The sequence below is a fragment of the Rissa tridactyla genome, chromosome 2 (assembly GCF_028500815.1).
Source record: "Rissa tridactyla isolate bRisTri1 chromosome 2, bRisTri1.patW.cur.20221130, whole genome shotgun sequence".
Lineage (NCBI taxonomy): Eukaryota > Metazoa > Chordata > Aves > Charadriiformes > Laridae > Rissa > Rissa tridactyla.
Genome location: NC_071467.1, coordinates 117752088 through 117770818, shown reverse-complemented (window position 1 = coordinate 117770818; position 18731 = coordinate 117752088). Strand labels below are relative to the sequence as shown.

Sequence of the window (18731 nt, the reverse complement as noted above, 5' to 3'; positions counted from 1 at the left end):
TTGATATGGTCCAAAACAAATGATAAATGGTTTTATTTGAGTTCAGAATACTAGCTGACTACACTTAAGACACCAATGTCATTTCCAGAGGAGAGGAAGGTTTTATCACATGGCAATGACTACATTCAGATTGTTTTACCCAGCAGGCAGTGCCCTCTGTAGAAGGAAAACCAAATTTCATGCAAATCAACCACAGGGTATGAGGAAAAACCAGCAAAACTCACGTGAAGCAATTATCTAGTGAATTCGTGATAAACATAGACAGACAATAGTGAAATATACGCAAACTCCAAAGGTAACTACAAAGGTAGCTACACTTGTGCTCATGTTTCAAACATAATACTATTCTGAGTAGATATGTATAGCTAATTTGAGAGCAATTAAAGCGTCCTCTGTTTGAAACAGTTTTTATTTAGGGATTGACATTTTACCATTTATTATGACTTTTTAGGCGTGTCTGTGTGTACCTGATGCAAATATCATCCAATTAACTTGCTATTATCGAAACAGGAATGCAAAATTAATCTTGTATTTTAAGCTACAACTACCGGAAGTTTGTCTCTTAAATGCTCTGTCGGCTTCATTTTATAGGGGGAGATAGGGGATGGAGAGGGGTAACACTCAGAGCAGAAAAAAACCCCAAAAAACAGGCTCTAAAGGGAAAGCAATGACAGACTATAGCTATGAGTCTGCAAGTTGGACAGAACAGGACTAATATGCAACCTCATTTTTGACATGAATTTATTTTGGATGTACCCACACGTATCAAAACATGGAATACAATTCCAGGTTTAGACTTGCACCACAAGCTGCATTCACTATCGTTATGCCTGCAATGTATGTATACCAACCTTGATTCAAGTATGTAAGAGTTTCATCATATAATTTTACTGCTGGAGATGTTGCAGCACACATAACATACTGGAAGGGTGGATGTTTGGTCTCATTTTCTTGTGGAAGGCTGGAATCTTCCTGTTTGAAAATAGGCAGTGCCAAAACATCACTGAAAAGAACAAACAAATAACTTTGTGAGACTGGTGGCCCTGTTTTGCCTGAAGGTAAAGAAAAAAAAAGTTAGTGACTTACAAAAACCACAGCAGAATATGTACAGAATTGTGTCACTGAGTTTATTAGTGAAACCAATGAGAGCAGAATCCAAAACATTTTCCACCAAAATTTTAGGCTAGGATATGTAAACAATGCTCTTGAGACCAAAGCAGACAATAAACAAAGTTGTGCCAGTACTCTGAAAATTCAATCTTCAGTTCTTTTCTTCACTGAAAAAACTCGGTTTACTCTTAACTATTCACCTGTCAACATAGGCAAGCTCACCTAATACGCATGCAGCTGAGAGCAATGTATTTACTTTTCTCTTCAAAATAATGTATTCACGAAAGTTACTTACACTGTAAAAATCTTTCTCCCCACTTAGTATAATTGTATCTAACTAATAATTCTGTTGACATTGAAGATTTTTCAGTCTTCACTTATTTAAGGCTTTAGCACACTGAATAGCACAAAAATGATTAAGCAGCAGATTCACAAAACACAAGTTAAACAAAGCGTATGCCAAGGTTCACTTCACTTATAGGCATAAGACTACCAGAAAAACTTTGGAAATGCAAAGTCTCTGAAGAAGAGAGAGCAATCCATGTTGTTCACAGCTAAGAGAGACAGCTTCACCACAACCAGCAAACACATCTGCTTTCCACAGAATTAAATATCCCATATTAGCAGTAGATTTGTTTTCCTTGTATACAATGATCTTTCGTAAATAAAACTTCAGGGAGATTACAGAGTTCTGTTCAAAGACAGCATTTTTCTAGCACTGAGTTTTTGTTCGTGATGAAATTCTTATCTGCAGAACCATGTTCTTTGAAAATTAGTTTCTAAACTGAAGTAAGATTTCTCACACCACCTCACTTGTTGATTCAGTTTTAAATCTACATGTATCTTTCGTTTCTCTTGCATCGATCACAATCACAGATCCAATGTATTTTGTAAAAGAATTATGTCTTATCCGTATTGCACTATTATTTACACTTTGTACCCTAAAATTTTTGAAGTAAAATTATTTTTTGCTGTTCCTCATTTCTGAGAGCACCTACAGAGAACTCTAATTCCACCTGAATTCCAGCTCATATCTGAAGAATCAAAAAGTATCATAATCAATCTAAAAAGTGAAATTACAGCCAATATTTTTGTGTCACAGAAGGCTATAGTATAGACTTGGTCTATGAAGTATTAGGTGTGAGGGTGCAGCTGCGGCACCCCAACTTTTCTTTCAGAGCATGTGCCACATACAGCAAGGTAAAGGCCGGCCACATCACATTCCACTCCCCTGGCTACCTGGAAGAAGATACATTGACCTGAAAGACGAAATACTTATGAACAGTGGAAAAGTTTAAGAAGTTTGTCTATACCTTGTAGAGACTGTACAGTCTCTCCCAAAAATAACAACTAGAATTTAAGAAAAAAAAAGACATATATACAGGTTCCTTTCCACTAGGAAAAAAACACAGGACATGCTACAAACAGGCACGAAAGCAGGACACGGCAGGATACTGTCTAAAAAAGCAGTACGAGCCTGCTGAACCATATCATAGCTACTTCTGATGCCAGCTCCCCAAACCAGAGCCCAGAGGAGGCTGTACTCAACTAGTTACAAAGGAAGACAACATGAAATACCAACTTATGAGAAGCAGACACTGTTAAAACAGTTGACTTATATAGACAAAAGGAGCATCCTATCCAGAAGTAGGACAAAAAGCTTCATAGATCGGTGTACTGCTGCTACTTGAGGACGACTCAGAAGAAACAGCTAGGTGCTTCATGCCTTGATGTCAGTCAAAAGGGCAGCCCAACACAAGAGGGAGCACTGCAACAGCCAGACAGAAGCATCGTCCCAAGAGAGGACTTCTACACCAGGAACCCATGCAGTCATCACACACTTTGGCACATAAAACACCAGTTAGTGTTTTTATGAAGAGGAACTTTAAAATGGAAAGAACATGGAAACAATAACAATGTTTAAAATACACACATAATAGTCAAAGTGCAACAAAGAAGGCATGCAACGTATCTCACCAAATAAATAACCTGTAATTCTCGACTAAGCGCTTGCTTTCACATAACACACAAGATTAAAAAGAGAAATCTTTTGTGTATTTATGAAAAATATCTTTCAATCCTTCATTTTCCACCCACAATTTAAAGATAAAAATACATCTGGTCTGGCTTAAGAATGTGTGTTGTCATTAATGAACTAGATAAATTAACAGACAAGGCATTGGAAGCCAACAAATACAAATGGAAGACAAATTTAGCCAGCTTTAAACCTGCTTGTGCTAACACTTACAAAGTGGTAATGACTAACTGCCACTGCAAAAGAAAAAAAAAAAAAACAAAAACAAAAAAACCCACAAAAGACATCCAACTCCTCAACCCTACAGTTTAATTGTATAGGGAGCATAATGCACATTCTTAAATGCCGCCATTCCAAAAAAATGCTCCAGCAAACAGCACGAGGCAACTCTAAGAATCTTCCTTTATTTTCCCAAATAAAAACATACATTTTTCTCAAAAAAGAAAGTCTTCTGGGTACTAGTCCATTCCAAAGGAAAAAAGAAGTCAATGCAATTTAAAACTCCTTCCTAGACTGTCTTAAAATAAATACCATTTAAATAACATTTTGATTTGTTCACTCACAAAGAATGAAATAGTGTATTCACATTTAAGCATACACTTGTTCCCATCTAAAAACACATAAAAGCTGCAGGCAATTAAAAACAGTCAGTAATGTATGAATAAAATATTTTAAAGTGCCAGTGATCAAGAAATGTTGACTGATTTAGAACCAACTATTAATTCCTCTTAAAAAAAAAAAGTCATCTATCTTTTCTGACTTTCAACAAGGAAGCTGCTATGAAGCGACTGGTCTATCCTTCAGTCACCGTGGTACAGCAACAGAGGATAACCAGTTTTATTTGATACCTGTGAGCCTATGGTTCAGCAATGCAAAAGGTCTTCTGGGCAGTACTGGCATAAAGAATTTCTACCCCGTGAGCTGCTCCTTCCCTCCCCTTCCCCTCTACAAAATATCTTCCTGGGCTATGTTGGGATCTCTGTCAGTTCATAGCACAGCCCAACACAAAGCTACACAACTGAGGATGGTAAAAGCAGCTGATAAAATTCCTACTGTGGAGAAACCACCATCCTACCAAACATAACTTGAGGGCAGGCATAACGAGTTAAGCCCATTTCCCTCCTCATGACTGGCAGTAATAGGGATAATAGAATCGGGGAATAAATTGCTAATGTCTATGTTTACCTTGGAAATCATTAGAAAAGTGCAGCTTTGAGAAATACAAGAATACAGAGAGCATTCCTCCCAGTTCTTTGAGGTCCAAATCCCCTGTTGTTTATTCTTATATTAGTTCAAATAGGGACCATCCTAATTTCACACTGACAAGCATTTTCTACAAATAAAATTCAGCGCTCACACAGCACAGCTGAAGAAAAGATGCCAGCTGTACTCACAATTCAGAGTAGGAACCAGAAATTTGGTCTGTTAATAGTCCTCTTTACTTACACTGAAGAAAAGTATCTTGTAAGTGATAAACTCCATTTTATACGTGCTATTATGTAGATCATGTTCCTAAAAACTACAGAGATCCTAAGTGACAGTCTTTTTACCACCTCTAATTTTATACTGATTCTATTATAAGACACACCACCCCCCCACCCCCCACCCCCCCCAGAAAAAAAAAACAACACCCACACAAAACAAAACAGGAGGCAGGTCAGCCTTCTCAGTTCTTGCTTTTCTTCCTCAGATCCCAGATACAATTTATACATTTATAATGAGCCAATGGCCTGTCAGGGCAACTAATCTGCCCCCCAGGAAGTCACTGGGAGCCTCCACGTTTATGTATACTTCAGCATCCTTTAGTCATTTTCCTGCTCACCTGGTGAAATTTGATTTGTGCTGGCCCAATGCAGATTAGTGACAGGCACTTTTACTGACAGCTTTGCTCAGGTTATTTAACATGGCAAAGAATCTCTTACCTGAACTGAAGCACCCACTGGCAGAGTTGCCCAGATGGAGGGAAAAATAAGTTCTCCAAAATAGCTACTGTTGTAATTATTTCAGGCTACAGGAGAAAAGAGCTTTAAGGGACTGATACTTTTCTTTTTCTGCCACTAATAACTTTTGATCTTGTGAAGTAAAATACTAATTTACTTCACTTGTCTCATTTAAGTGAACTTCGGACTATTACAAACAAGATGAGGTAAAAAACAGCAATGTTTTGAAGAAGTAGCATCTTTTGTTAAGACTTCTTCATATCATTTGAAAAAGCAGATCTATCAGGGTTTATGGCTCCGGATGGAAGGAACTCCAAATTTTTGAAACTATTAGCTCCAGTAAGAAAAGTCTTATCTCAGTCCCTCACAATTTGTTATCTAAAGCATTCAACTGAAAGTATTCTTTATTCCTAGACGGAGGAGAAAAATTTCTCAGAAAAACAGAAACAGTCTTTATTACACACATGACCAACACCCAATCTGAGCTAGCTATGCTACAGAAGTGGTGCATAAATGAAACTTCACCATACAAAAGCAGGAAGGCTTAGAAGAGGAAGAAAGGTCCATGTTAACACTTGAACGAAAGCATCCAGTGGGATGGATCACATATGATAAACTACCCTATATTATGCAGCCTACATGAGCATAATATAAGACCACCAAGAAAACTTTACGTTATCCTTCTTCCATGCTCGTGAGATGTGTTTGTCAGCCACAAAAATCACCTTCCTTCCAAATTTAAAGCCCTATTTTCATCACTTTCTGAAGCATTTTGGGGAAGAAAAAAAAGGCAAAACATACCTAATAATAATAGGGTCACAAAATAAATGAAGACCCTCCTGTCCTTACAAGAACAGGAACTAGTATGTCATGAAAATTCAAAGTGACATTCTATCAATCATCTGCATTATCTGTCTTCTGGTTGTGTACTTTTGGGTGTGGGTACTAAAGCATCCAAGAACATGCAGGTCTTTTGAAACTTTAAAGCATGGTTTACAAGAACAAATAACTTGAGAAAAATGTTTCTCAGGCAGTATTTGAATTAGTTATGATCTCAAAGACAAGCTCTGCATTGTTAAGAGGTTTGAACAAGCCACAGGAAAATGTAAGGGAATGGGAGAGATGATACTTCCTAACACTTTCCCCGCATCCACAAAAGCAAGACTGATGCAAGACGACACCCTTGGAAGTAGCTGCTGGGAAAAATACAAACTTCCTCTGAAGAAGTGGTCAAGAATTGCAACCTGAATGAGAAAATGTGTGCAAATGTAATGCTGTTCCTGGGAATCCTACAACCCATCAGCTCGTTAAAGGGCTCAACTTATGGGGAGTCCGGCGCAAAAAACAATCAAAGGAGGAACAAAAATCCCACCACCAAAACTTGTGTCTTCCTAAGCTCTTGAAGGTACCACGGAAAATTCATGATTACAAATCCCTGGTTCTCCATCCACTCCTCTGACACAGGGAGGTCAGGCAGCTGCTCTAATTTGCAGCAGCTATAGTACAGATTTCTCCTCAGCGGTAGTAATACATCTAGCATAAATGAGGGTAAACTTGCTGCCCTGTTCTCAATCCCGCACATCCATCCACCATAAGAGGTGAGAGGGGAAAAGAGAAGATAGTTACGCAACCTGAAGAGTCTTTTCCTTAAGAATTAAACTGAAGAATTACAGTCCTTAAGAATTAAGTTTCCTTAATAATTAAATTTGAAACGTATTCACACATTAAACTGGGAAGAAGGAAAGGGGAAAAAAACAAAAATGAACATCAGTGATCTAGAATATGAGGTTTGTCTTTCAAGATGTTTTATCCGTGGTAACAAAGTGAGGAGGTTTAGGTTTGTGTATTTTCTTTTTCCTCAAATGCCTATTTCCTGACAGGTATTTACATATTTGTGTGCCTGCACAAAGAATCAAGTTCTAATTCTAATGAGTACATAAAATTTAGTTTTACAGAGTCTAGATGTCAGTGAAAATTAATTTTTCTACAGTGCAATAACTAAAAATTGAACAGACCACTGCAACAGAAGTTTTTAAAAGTATTCTGCAGAAAATACTGTGTACATCTTCATTTAAAAAAAAGGAAAGAAAAGAAAAAGAAAAAAATTTCAGGACACCTTAAATAAGCACTCCTCTTAAAAAAACAAAAAAAAAGCCACAACATAACCAGTAGCAGAGTCTCAAAAGCGTGGGAGGCCTTAGGGGAGGCACAAACAGTTATTTTGTCTGTCAGAAAGTAACAGCAGCCACAAGGAAAACAGGGCCTGCATGAGATAACTCAATTTTTTTATTTTTGCAAAGTAACTATAAAGTTAAGACGGTAACTGTCATGATCCAATCAGCTTCATCAGAAGCCAAAAAAAGGATGTCAGGGTCCCAAAAGCCGTTAAAAGAAAACACCCTCCCTTTCTTCTCTACCTGAAAAGAAAACTGTAAGTTCTAAGACAACAGTCCCCCAAATCCTAACAGACCACCTGAAGAGTTACTTTAGGGTAGACTTTGGAGCAGAGTTGATACACAAAGTTCCCTCACCATCCAAGGCTCTCCACAGCACAGTAAGGAAACAAGACTCGCTGTAGTAGGTTTCTGTTCTCTGCAACCAAGGCAGCAGCCAGCTCCATTCTCCAAAGAGGCTTCCAGGCATTTGGGAGAGGCAGCAGAGTCAAACTGACTTGATTTGACCAAAATGGAAGATTGTCTGGATGTATTTTTATACTGTCTTTCATATACACTTTCTCATTTCAGAACCAAGAGTCATCTTTTTCAATTTTGCTAAACAAACTTCAGGTTTTAATCTAGAAATATGTACCCAAATAGCTACTCGTGAAACAGCCCTCAAGTTCCCCAACGACAGACTTCAATTTTAGCACTACAAATACCACTGGAATTGCAAGTATTTAAATAAATCCATATTCTAAGCTTCCAAATTACACATAAAAATTCAGTCATTAAGGTATCTGTCTTTATATTAATGCTCATTTAACTTAATTCAAATCAATTCATTAATCAAATACCTCATTACACAAAAAATGGAATTATGCTAGAGAAGTGGCAGGCAGTTCCTGAAACTTATTTTTTCAATGATACAGCCTCCATTTTTTAACAGTTCATAGCAATGATCAGCAGTCATAAAAATTGCACAATTCTGGATGTGTTACAATGGATATTATGATGGATTTGTACAAAATCACTGAGTCAGTCTTAAATCTACACAATGGTTATCATTACCAACCGAAGTTAACAGCAACACTCAAAACTCGCTATCACTAAAGGTCCCATGCTTTTATACAGGTTTCCAAGAGGGGGTTATTTGACACATCTGGCAATTAATTATTACCAACTGAACTGAATTTTGCACTTATAGGCCGTTTCTTATTGCATGAGATGTTAGAACAGCAATCAGAAAAACTGTGTTTCAAGATTTTAAGGAAATTTTGAGTACTATTTTGAACCACATGAATCTGCAGGGAAATTTTGTCCAGTTAGCCTCCTTTTAAAAAAAACTACGGTTACTGGTCAATGGACATGAGCTGTTTTCTTAATAAGAATAAACACAAGAGTAATGCTGCATATTCTACTCCAGGGCATTGACTAATCATCAACTCAAGGAAGCATCAGCTACAGAACCCTATAGGGGCCACAGAATTGAGTATACAATATACAGCTCTAATAGGCAAAAGGTTTATACGCAGGTCTTTATAGCAAAATGCAGGGTCATATAGATTGGAGAGCTCTCCCAACATTCTGCTCCAGACAATATTTCTTTTTCTTCTACTTGTCACTTCCTTACGAAAAGGGATAGCAACTAGCTTCTACTGGCACACAAAACAGTGACAGAGCAGTATCTTCACTCCTCATGCTACGCCACTTCTTAGTTTTGCCCTCTCACATCACTTAACAGGCCATGACTTCCCTGAAGTAGAAATCTAAGCGATACACAAACTAACACACTTGCTGACGTTACTCTGAATCCAGCAAACACTAACTGCAATTAGGTGATCCCTTTAACTATATGTTCAGAGACTAAAGTTACAAATAGTATTAGCATGTGTTCCAAAAATACTTGCATCTCATCACAAAGTATGCAACCAGTTTTAAGCCTAATGTATAGCTTTGCTTATGCAACATACTTTTTAAAAGCTTTTTAACTGCTGCAGCTCTTTTTGTGGTACTTCGAAATACCCTAATATGCAGGTATACGTAACTAAAAAACCGCTTAGGATTGCTGCCCATCTTAAAAGGATGATACAAGCAGAAGAAACAATCTACCCAACAACAGTAAAGATTACAATTCTTAAAGTTTCAAGGAACTAAACAGTGTGCATTACTAGAGGAGAAATCAAGTCTATAAAAAGAAACGGAAGACTTTAAAAAGCCATCCTAGCCAAAACTCAAGACTTCTAATCCTAAAAAGAACTGGATCACAATAGAGAAGGAAGAACAGTTCTTGAACAGGACCCTATGCATTATCCACTGGTGTTTGCACAAGGAAAAGATAACCAGACGCTGAATGCTGAGAAGCCATCCAACAGTTGCCCACAAGAACTGGCACACCACTTTGTGGGACGAATGTTCACTTGACAAAGACAGAAATGGGACAGAAGTTGAATAAAATCCAGATAAGCTGAATATAAAATGAGGAGTATTCTCAGGAAGAGAGGTGAATCACCTTATTCTCTAAACTAGAAAGTTCTCAAAGTTATTTTTTATTTAAAAAAATAAATAATCAAACTCCACACAAAACAAAATCCCCATCAAATACATTTCCCACCACAAACCTGCCAAGTTCACAATCCCAAATACTAGCAAAAGGGTTCTCATTTCTATTAATCTGAAACCTTTATTTATAACTTCGAACAAATACAGTGCAGTTCTAACATGTCACCTGGGAAGTACTACCTTAAAATATATATAATAGCTGAAACTTGTGGTGGCCTCCAAGTTTCAGGAAACCCTGAGAGAGAACGCGTCTTCCACACAGGCTAGGCCACCAAAACTACCAAATGCCAGCATTTTACCTCTCCGGACTCCCAAAATACCGACTAATCCTGTCAAAAACCCTAGACTAAAATGTCTCCCAGTGTCTCCAAAGCAGTTTCCCTTTTTCACTCTAGGAAGTCGCTCAGGAATCTGCACATTCTGCCCGTAACTGAGATAATGTACTTATTTCAAACAGGTACAGTTTTATCTCAACTTTGAAAGAGCACACCCAAACGCTACTTAAACACTTTTACTGTAAAACCTAGAAAACATCAAAAGGTAAAGAAACTGCCCCAAGTTGATTAAGAACAGAGAGAGCTACAAAGCAGGAAAAGAAGAAGAAGAAAAAAAAAGAAAAACGTCACTAAAGGCTCATACTACCCAGAAGTAAGAAATAAATAGACCATTTAAAGTACAACCGTACTACTACCCCATTTACTACCACAACGTTTACTTGCTCGAGAAAGAACGTTTTTTAAACGTTACAGAATTATGAATCAGGCCTATATTCGCCGAGTAGATGATTCTCTTCTGAAACACGGGGGCCAATTACGACAGCCAAGGGAGAGCAAAATGCCATTTTTACGGTAGAGACGACACGCGTAGGGCAAAAGCATCCCAGGCTAAGCAGCGGCAGCAGCCCGCCCTTCCCGAGGGCCGGCCGCCAGCAGCAGGGTCGAGCAAGGCGGCAGACCCGCCGGGGCAGCCCCTTCACGCCGTGCCGAGCGCACAGCGGCCGACACCGGGGAAGAGGCGGCCACACCGGGCCGGCCTCCGCCACGTCCCGCTCCTCGGGAAGAGCCTCCAGGAGCCGGAGGGATAAAAATACAGAGAGAAGAAGTCGTGGGGGGGAGCAGCTCCTTCCCGCGCTCCCTGCCCAACGGCGCGGGCAGGGCAGGGCGGCCCGAGGAGGCCCCGGTCGGGACGCGGCACTCACCGCTCCCTCCCCCTGAGGTGAGGAGTTACCTCATGCTGTAGGCACCGGCTCCCAGCTCCTGCCCGATGCCGGAGAGGCTGGCGTCGAAGTCGTGCACCAGCCCAGACTCGATCACTTCATCCATCTTCAGCACCCACGCCATCTTCCGCCGCCCCCCACGCTCCCGCGCCGCCGCGGGAGGAGCCGGACGGGGAGGAGCCGCTCAGCCCCGGAGCCGCCGCTGCTGCTCCGCCGGGAGGCGGCGCCAGGAGAGAGTGAGGGGCTGAAGGAGGCGGGAAGAGAGAAGGGGGATGGAGGGAAGCGTGCAGGGGTGCGGGGGAGTCCGCGTTCAGCCCCGGGGGGGCCCTTTCCCCGCGGCGCGACCAGGGCGCGGGGTGGCTCTCAGCATCCTGCGCTCGCCCGGCCGCCGCGGGGGGCCGGGGACCGGGCGGCCGCCGTCTCCTCCTCCTCCTCCGCCGCGCTCTTCCCCGCCGCCTCCGACCGGACGCTGCCCCGGGCCGCCGCTGCTTCTGCCACCCAGCCCAGCGGCGCCTCCCGCCGCATCATTCAGAGGGCGGAGGCGGCGGCTGCGGCGGCAGCAGCAGCGCGGGCACCCGCCGCCACTACGGCCCCGCCGGGGAGCCGCCGCCGCCCGCCCCGCGCGGCTCTAACGGCTGTAACGGCCGCCGCTCACGCCAACATGGCGGCCACTTCCACCCCCGAGTGGCTGCCCCGGGGCAGGGCCTTCCCGCGGCTGGGGACGCCGATTGGCTGGGCTCCGCCGAAGGGCCCAATGGGAGGGGAGCAGGGAGGGAATGAGGTGGGGGGGAAAGCCCAGCCAATGAGCGGGCACTTCCTCACGCCAGGCGACGTCACCGGGTGACGGACCACTCCGGAGCCCCGCCCCGGGGCCCGTCGTGCAGCGCTCCGCCGTGGCATCTCCCGGAAACGGAAGGCGGGCAGGAACTGGCGTCCGGGCTCCGCAAGGGCGGGCTGCGGCGGCGGCGCTGGGAGCCGTAAGGGGCCGGTTTCTTCCCCCGCCTCCGGGGCTGTAACTCCGGGTGCTGGTCGGAGCTCGTATAACGGGCCGTGTGCTTCGCCACAGCCTCCCTGGGCAGAGGCCCGCGGCCCGGCAGCTCCCCAGGCCGAGGTAATAATGGCCGCCGGCGAGGGGTAGGACCCAGCCTGTGCCTTTCCCAGCCCTGTTAAGCTCGTAAGGCAAAAGTTTTTTTACATTCCAGGGAGTCAGCTTCTTATTCCGAGAAGAGAAAAAAGGTAATAGGAAGGAAAGCGGTTCACTTCGCCTTCCCTTGACCTGCAGTGTTGTCCAAAAACCCCTGAGGAGCCTGCCCAAAAGACTCCAAACCCGTCGCAGTCTGAAAGACAGTCTTCAATTCGATGGGGAGATAGATAAGACAGAGAGACCTGCAGTCATTCCAGGCATAAAAATACTTCAGTATACTACCTAACATACACTATAAGTACATTACTTAATGTGAGGAACGAAATCTTATCACCTTTGCATCCTGGATTCAAGATCTCCAGCTTGTTAAAACAAAGCTGTTCACAAATATGAAGGCTCACGTGGCACCTGCAGGCAGGACTAACTCAAAAATGGCTGGAGCTCAGAGGAACATACTCTCAGGTTAGGGCCCTTTGATCACCTAATTGCTAGAAGGAAGCTGCTGGAAATGGACATACAGCAAGCAGATACAGGTAATATCATCTTCACGTTAAGCTCCATCCACCTGTGGTAAGGTGCAAGAAGTACACTACCTGTAAAGAATTTTCTTTGCTTAGTATTCATTTCCTCAATTTTGTCTGGCCTTTCACTTGTTTCTTGGCCCATTTTATCACACCTTAAGACCATTTTGTATAGGTTTTCAGTTGCATTAATGCTGCCTTCCTCTCCTGTAAAAGGCAAAGCCAAGTTAAATGCAGCTGTATTCAAGTAGCACCAAAGTTGACTTTCTCGGATATGAATTTATGTTTTGTAAAAATTATCAAGTATCTTGGTTTTATACTGTTACTCGAATTTATTATATTATCCATGGAAAAGATTCAAGAGGCTTTTAATAAATAATTCGTACTGATTGTAATCAGCTGGCAGTTGGAAGAGCCATGGGGGGGTGCAGGGAAGAACTGTAACTGCCAGAGGTTTAGATTTTAATCCTGCCCCCTCTGGTCATAAAATACTTGGTCTGTGGAGGGGGTGCTCATAGGGTAAGTAACCCACGACTTCATGTAAAGAAAGGTTCTCAGAAAAACTCAATTGTTAATCATTCAGAAGATTGTTAAATATTTTTTTGAGAAGTTTCATTAAAATAATACACCCGGTGAGCAAACTACAGAAAAGTATTGAGAGTGTAAAATGTATTTTGATCATTTAGTTACATGCTTTAAGTACAATTGCACAAGTTTTTCAAAAGATACAAGTCAGGAAGGCCCTAACTTCATGAATGATTAACAAAATACTAGCTGTTGTTCAAAATGTACATACGACACCCTGAAAGATAAAGAGAAGCACACATATTATGATTTTTAAAGGCAATTTGTAAGTTAAGATTGGACTGCCAGCTTCTCCAGAAAACGGTACTGATATTTTTGCTGCTGTAATTGACGTGAGTGCTCTGCCTGTCTGTGGACAGATGAAAAATTCATCTGCATATAAAAGGAAACTGAAAAAAAGCGAAATTTATGAAGAGGGCAAGTCACTAGCATAGGCACCAGCTACCAAGTTACAGCTTTTAGCGAGAAGAACTGAAACTGCCACAGGCAAAATATCTCTTTTAAGCCTGACAAAAACAATACCCTGAATTCATTAATTTATTTTTAGGACGGAAATACTTGTTAACACTTCTGAAGAGGAATAACAACCCACATGATGACATTGATTAATTTCAGTGACTGTTATGGGATGCTTATGGTCCAGTTAATAAATTAGCAGGCATTATTCAGCATACAACAGTAATGACTACAAAGTTAGCTTAAACTCCTATTATTGCAGAATTACAGAGTTTTAATTGAAAACTTTAACCTTACCCTAAATGGACATTTGTAGACCTAAAGTAGACTTTATACAAGTAAGGTAGCATAAATTACTCAAAAAACCACTTTTGTAAGTGATATGACAGAAAGCGATGATTTGTGGAAAACTCAAAGTAGCGCACTTTCTGCTTCTGACAGTCAAGAGAGGTAAGACAGGATCCAAAACCAGAGAAGCCAGATACAGTTTGATTTATGTGTAGCAAAACTGGTTTATCTGCTTGCTGTACTTACATTAACATAGCTACATAGCAGTTACAAGATCACAAATTGATGATTTTTATGCTGGGAATTGCTTCCTTGTGACATAAATTCCAACCTCTGTGGAGGGTATCTTGAGTGGATACAGTAAGACCCATCTTCTTGCAGTTCAGTCTTTAAAAGTTGGGTAAAGCTTCTCCATGATAAGCAAACTGACAGCATTTCTGAAGATGTTATCTTTAGCTGTTTTAGGACACAAAGTGTCCTTTTTCTGTAAAAATACATGAGTATTACAGTGCATATCTCTTTCTTTAGCATTAGTTGTATCCCTGGCTAATTTACAACAAGTTTTCTGTAGAGGTTTGTGGTGTTGGCTTAGTTTCTGTTGTTTTTAAAGTATAGGCCTGCGATGTGTTTGCTTTCTTTGGGGCAGGTTCCTCGATCAGTCCCATTCCCAAATCATCTGCTGAGGATCAGCAGTGCACACAAACGCCGCTTTCCAGGCAGATCTAGCCACTCCAATGTACGGAGTTGTAGTTTCAGAGCAAATCAGCTCAAGTACTCAACCTAAATTTCTAGTTTTTGTGATTATGATGCCGTGTTCTCAACTTTTGCCAAAAGAGTTTAAAAATATCTTTAGGCAGGTAGTGATTACAAACAGAAAACTTGAAAACAAAAATTTTTCTATTTTATTTTTCAGTTTTTAAACTTGCCTTGTGTTTTTTTTAATGCCTACATTTGACGTTCTGCATATTGCAGTACGAATGGTAGCAGCTCCCATAGCATTTTTAATCATAATTTTTCTGTTAGCCTTCCCATAATTTAACTTTCGGGGTGATTTGTTGCTACGCTTATAATTGCCCTTAGGGTGAGTAGAGTCAAGTTGAAGGTATTTTAAAGTCTAAGCAAATAAAGACTACTGATTTCTATTACAAAAGTAAAGTTGTTCTTATTCTTGATGAGCAGCAAACAGTCTTGACTGGAAATATTGTCTGTATTTTGATGCTGTCTGTATTCTACAGAAAACTAGAGTGGGCTTAACCGAATAGGAATGATTGAAAATCCCCATACTATGCGCATATGGTACATTTTTTATGCTCTTTTCCTAATGAAATTCTTATTCTGCAACATAGACAATATAAGGCCCATGCAGAGTCCTACAAGTTAGGCATGTGAGCCTGTTTTGAGGACGAGATTGCAGAATTTGTGCCTAAATTGTAAATATTTGCTTATCAGTAAGGCTGAGAGCAGAGGCCACAGGACAGACGACTCTGTATGCTTCATAGAATGATACCACTTTCCTCCTGGCTCTCTTCCAAGCTTTGCCTACATGAAAAGCATTCAAAACTTTCTACTTGCCTGGTGGGATTGTCTAAAACAGGAGTTGAGCACTTTGAAATCTCAAATCGCTTCTAAAACCCTCTGAGCAGGTCAAATCCACAAGCCTGACTTGTCAGAGATGACATTCCCTGTGGCCCTGCCGTTCCATTTCTGCATACTGGTCACCAGACCCACCGATTGGAATTGGAGACTCGATATAACAGAGAGCAAGTGAATGCAGTGGGAGCCTGATTTTGAAAATATGTCTGCATAAATGTTTCTAAGTACAGTTTTACTGGGATGGAGGAGAGGGGATCCTGGGACACCCCTTTCTCCATCTGCTCTTCACTAATGCTGGCTGGCATCCTCCCCTGAAGTCAATTGCTGTTTCTATATAACTCTTATTGATGTCCAGACGCGGGACTGAAGTGTGGAAGCACTGAGGACAAGGGCCGAGCAACTTGATTATTATGACCAGACTGAAAACTAGTGCCTGAACTGGTTTGTATCCTTTCTGCTTATGGTAATCAGCCTCAGGGGCCAATCTTGTTAGCACCTGTACACTACCCTTAATTTATGGAATTGTCTCCCCGCCGTTGTATTTCAATACCAAAGCACAGATGCATGCTGCCATCCAAACCTAAAGGCAGGTGCTCAAAAGTGTGTGGGAAGAGTAACTTCAGAGGGACTGAGTGGCAGATTTTTAGATAAGGGTGGTGAAACAGAAGCAAATACAGGGAAGCAATGAAGACAGAACAAGGACATGGTGAAAACGGGCCCTGAGAGAGCACCAAAGGGGACACACCTCCTCTAGGCTGAACGGAGGCTGAAGAAGGGGGGGAACCGGAGTCGCACGTGGACATCCTCACTTTCCCTTGCTCTTTGGTTCCTTTTGCACTGGGAACTGTGCACGTTGCTTATGAACAGGGTTGCGTCAGGGAACTCCAGCACCCGTTCTTCATTTCTGTTTGACTGCCTGAAGTCAACAGAAGCAGGGCTGTGTTTGCTACATACTCACATTAGCCAATCTAAATTTCAGGTCACCCTGAACTTTGTCTTGAAATGGATTAATTTTCATAAAACTCCACTGCAGTTTCATTAGTTTCACACTTTGGAACCCAAATATAGCCTCAATTCCTTTGCTCTTTTTAAACCTAAAACTTAACACGTTTCTAATAAAAATGTGCTACTCAACAATTCTACAAAAGCAGATGTGGTGATACAGCAATAGGTGTGAGACTACCAACGTACAAAAAGCCTTATCAAAGTAGATGATTAAACACTATGATGCTTACGTACATTGTATTTAGCCAAAAAGTAATAAGCTAAAGTTTAATACAGAGAGTGAACCACATTATAAATTGAAACTATTAACATCAAGATTATCTGGATAGCTCTTGTCAAAGCATAATCATTCTTAATTATAAGAAAAATTTGAATGCTGTACACAAATAATATTTTAGTCATGAAGAGGTAAAGTAAGTTCGTAGCTCACAGGAATGTGCTGATGCAATAAGCTATATATTGCATCAGAATTTCAATGCAAAGTGTTTGGTCAGCGTGCCTGGACCGATAAGCAGCCCATAGTCCTGATCCTGCAGGTCAGCTGAGCTTTAGCAAGTAATCAAAGTAGACATGAAACATCAAGGTACTTATAAGTCTGTATTACTTCATGTAAACAGACTGTGAATGTAATTTGAGAAAGAAACAAAAAATTAACACAGAATCACAGAATGGTAGGGGTTGGAAGGGACCTCTGGAGATCATCTAGTCCAACCCCCCTGCCAGAGCAGGGTCACCTAGAGCAGGTTACACAGGAACGTGTCCAGGCAGGTTTTGAATGTCTCCAGAGACGGAGACTCCGCCACCTCCCTGGGCAGCCTGTTCCAGTGCTCTGCCACCCTCAAAGTAAAGAAGTTCTTCCTCATGTTTAAGTGGAACTTCCTATGCTCAAGTTTGTGCCCGTTACCTCTTGTCCTGTTGCCAGGCACCACTGAAAAGAGCCTGGCCCCATCCTCCTGACACCCACCCTTTAAGTATTTATAAGCGTTGATAAGATCCCCCCTCAGTCATCTTTTTTCCAGACTGACGAGACCCAAGTTCCTCAGCCTTTCTTCGTAAGAGAGGTGTTCCAGTCCCCTAATCATCTTGGTAGCCCTTTGCTGTACCCTCTCCAGCAGTTCCCTGTCCTTGAACCGGGGAGCCCAGAACTGGACACAGTACTCCAGGTGTGGCCTCACCAGGGTAGAGGGGGAGGATGACCTCCCTCGACCTGCTTGCCACAAGCTTGCCACAACGCATCTGTGGATATCAGATATCACATTAACCAGTAAAACATTCCTATTACTGTTACTAGCACACACATACAGTAGCATGGTTTGTGAAAATCGTGGAGCTATAGTAAAGTAAATCTCCACCGTGCTGACTGTACTGCTCAAACTATTCTCAAAGGGTTTATGATCACCAGCTCTATTTGAAGGCTTGAACTGGTGAATTAGCAAAGGGTGTGCAGTCTGCATTCTTGTGTCTTACAGCATTATCATTATTATTATTTAAAATTGCCCCCATTCTTTTCTTACCGCAGGTAGCTGCTGTTACTGGTGGGATACTGGTGATGGTGATAGTGTTCAGGCTGGCTGTGCCAGAAAAGCATTTTGGGATGAGATGAAGCGTTGTGCTCAGCTAAGAGATGGTCACTGCAGCAATGGGAGAGAGAAAAGAGAAAACAAATACACACATTAAGATTAAATTTGGCTCACACCTTTCTATTTAGCTGCTGCCAACAAGTTTGCTGGTGTCACTCTCTCCAGAAGAGGCAGGTAGCTGAAGTCTTGGTTGGTCCCCACCTACTCTCCTGCTCCCCAACTTTGCTGCCCTTTTTAGCTACTGCCCAGCTGCAAGGCTTTGTTAGTAGCTGATGTGAGATCAAGTGCAGCTCAGACCTCGCGAGCATCCCCGCTGATCTCCTCCCCTCCCTCTGCACTGTCAGAGCATCACTGAGCAGAGCTGTGTGTTACAGAGCCAGGAGAAAGAGCAATTTCGTAGCACTTCTGCCTCAGAGAGACACACAGCTCCCTGTTTACGCAGTCCACTGGGAGTACTTGAGCACTATAACCTGCTCAGGCACGACTGACTGAAGAGAGAAAGAAAAAAGGTGGAATATACAACAATCTTTTTAAGGCAAG

The 18731-nt window shown here is 41.9% G+C and overlaps 1 protein-coding gene across 5 annotated transcripts in view; it reads right to left on the bottom strand.

Annotated features, from left to right (window-relative positions):
* Nucleotides 1-18731, bottom strand: part of UBP1 (upstream binding protein 1) — a 57988-nt gene that overhangs the window by 28377 nt on the left and 10880 nt on the right. For 3 of the 5 annotated variants that reach the window (XM_054193602.1, XM_054193603.1, XM_054193605.1), the window contains exons 2-3: nt 18126-18242; nt 852-1003 (exon numbers count right to left, since the gene is read on the bottom strand). In XM_054193602.1, coding sequence (XP_054049577.1) covers nt 852-1003; nt 18126-18242 — 269 coding nt within the window. Of the gene's footprint in view, nt 1-851; nt 1004-11030; nt 11712-18125; nt 18243-18731 lie in introns of those variants that run through there. The other 2 variants (XM_054193604.1, XM_054193606.1) reach the window with 2 other exon arrangements.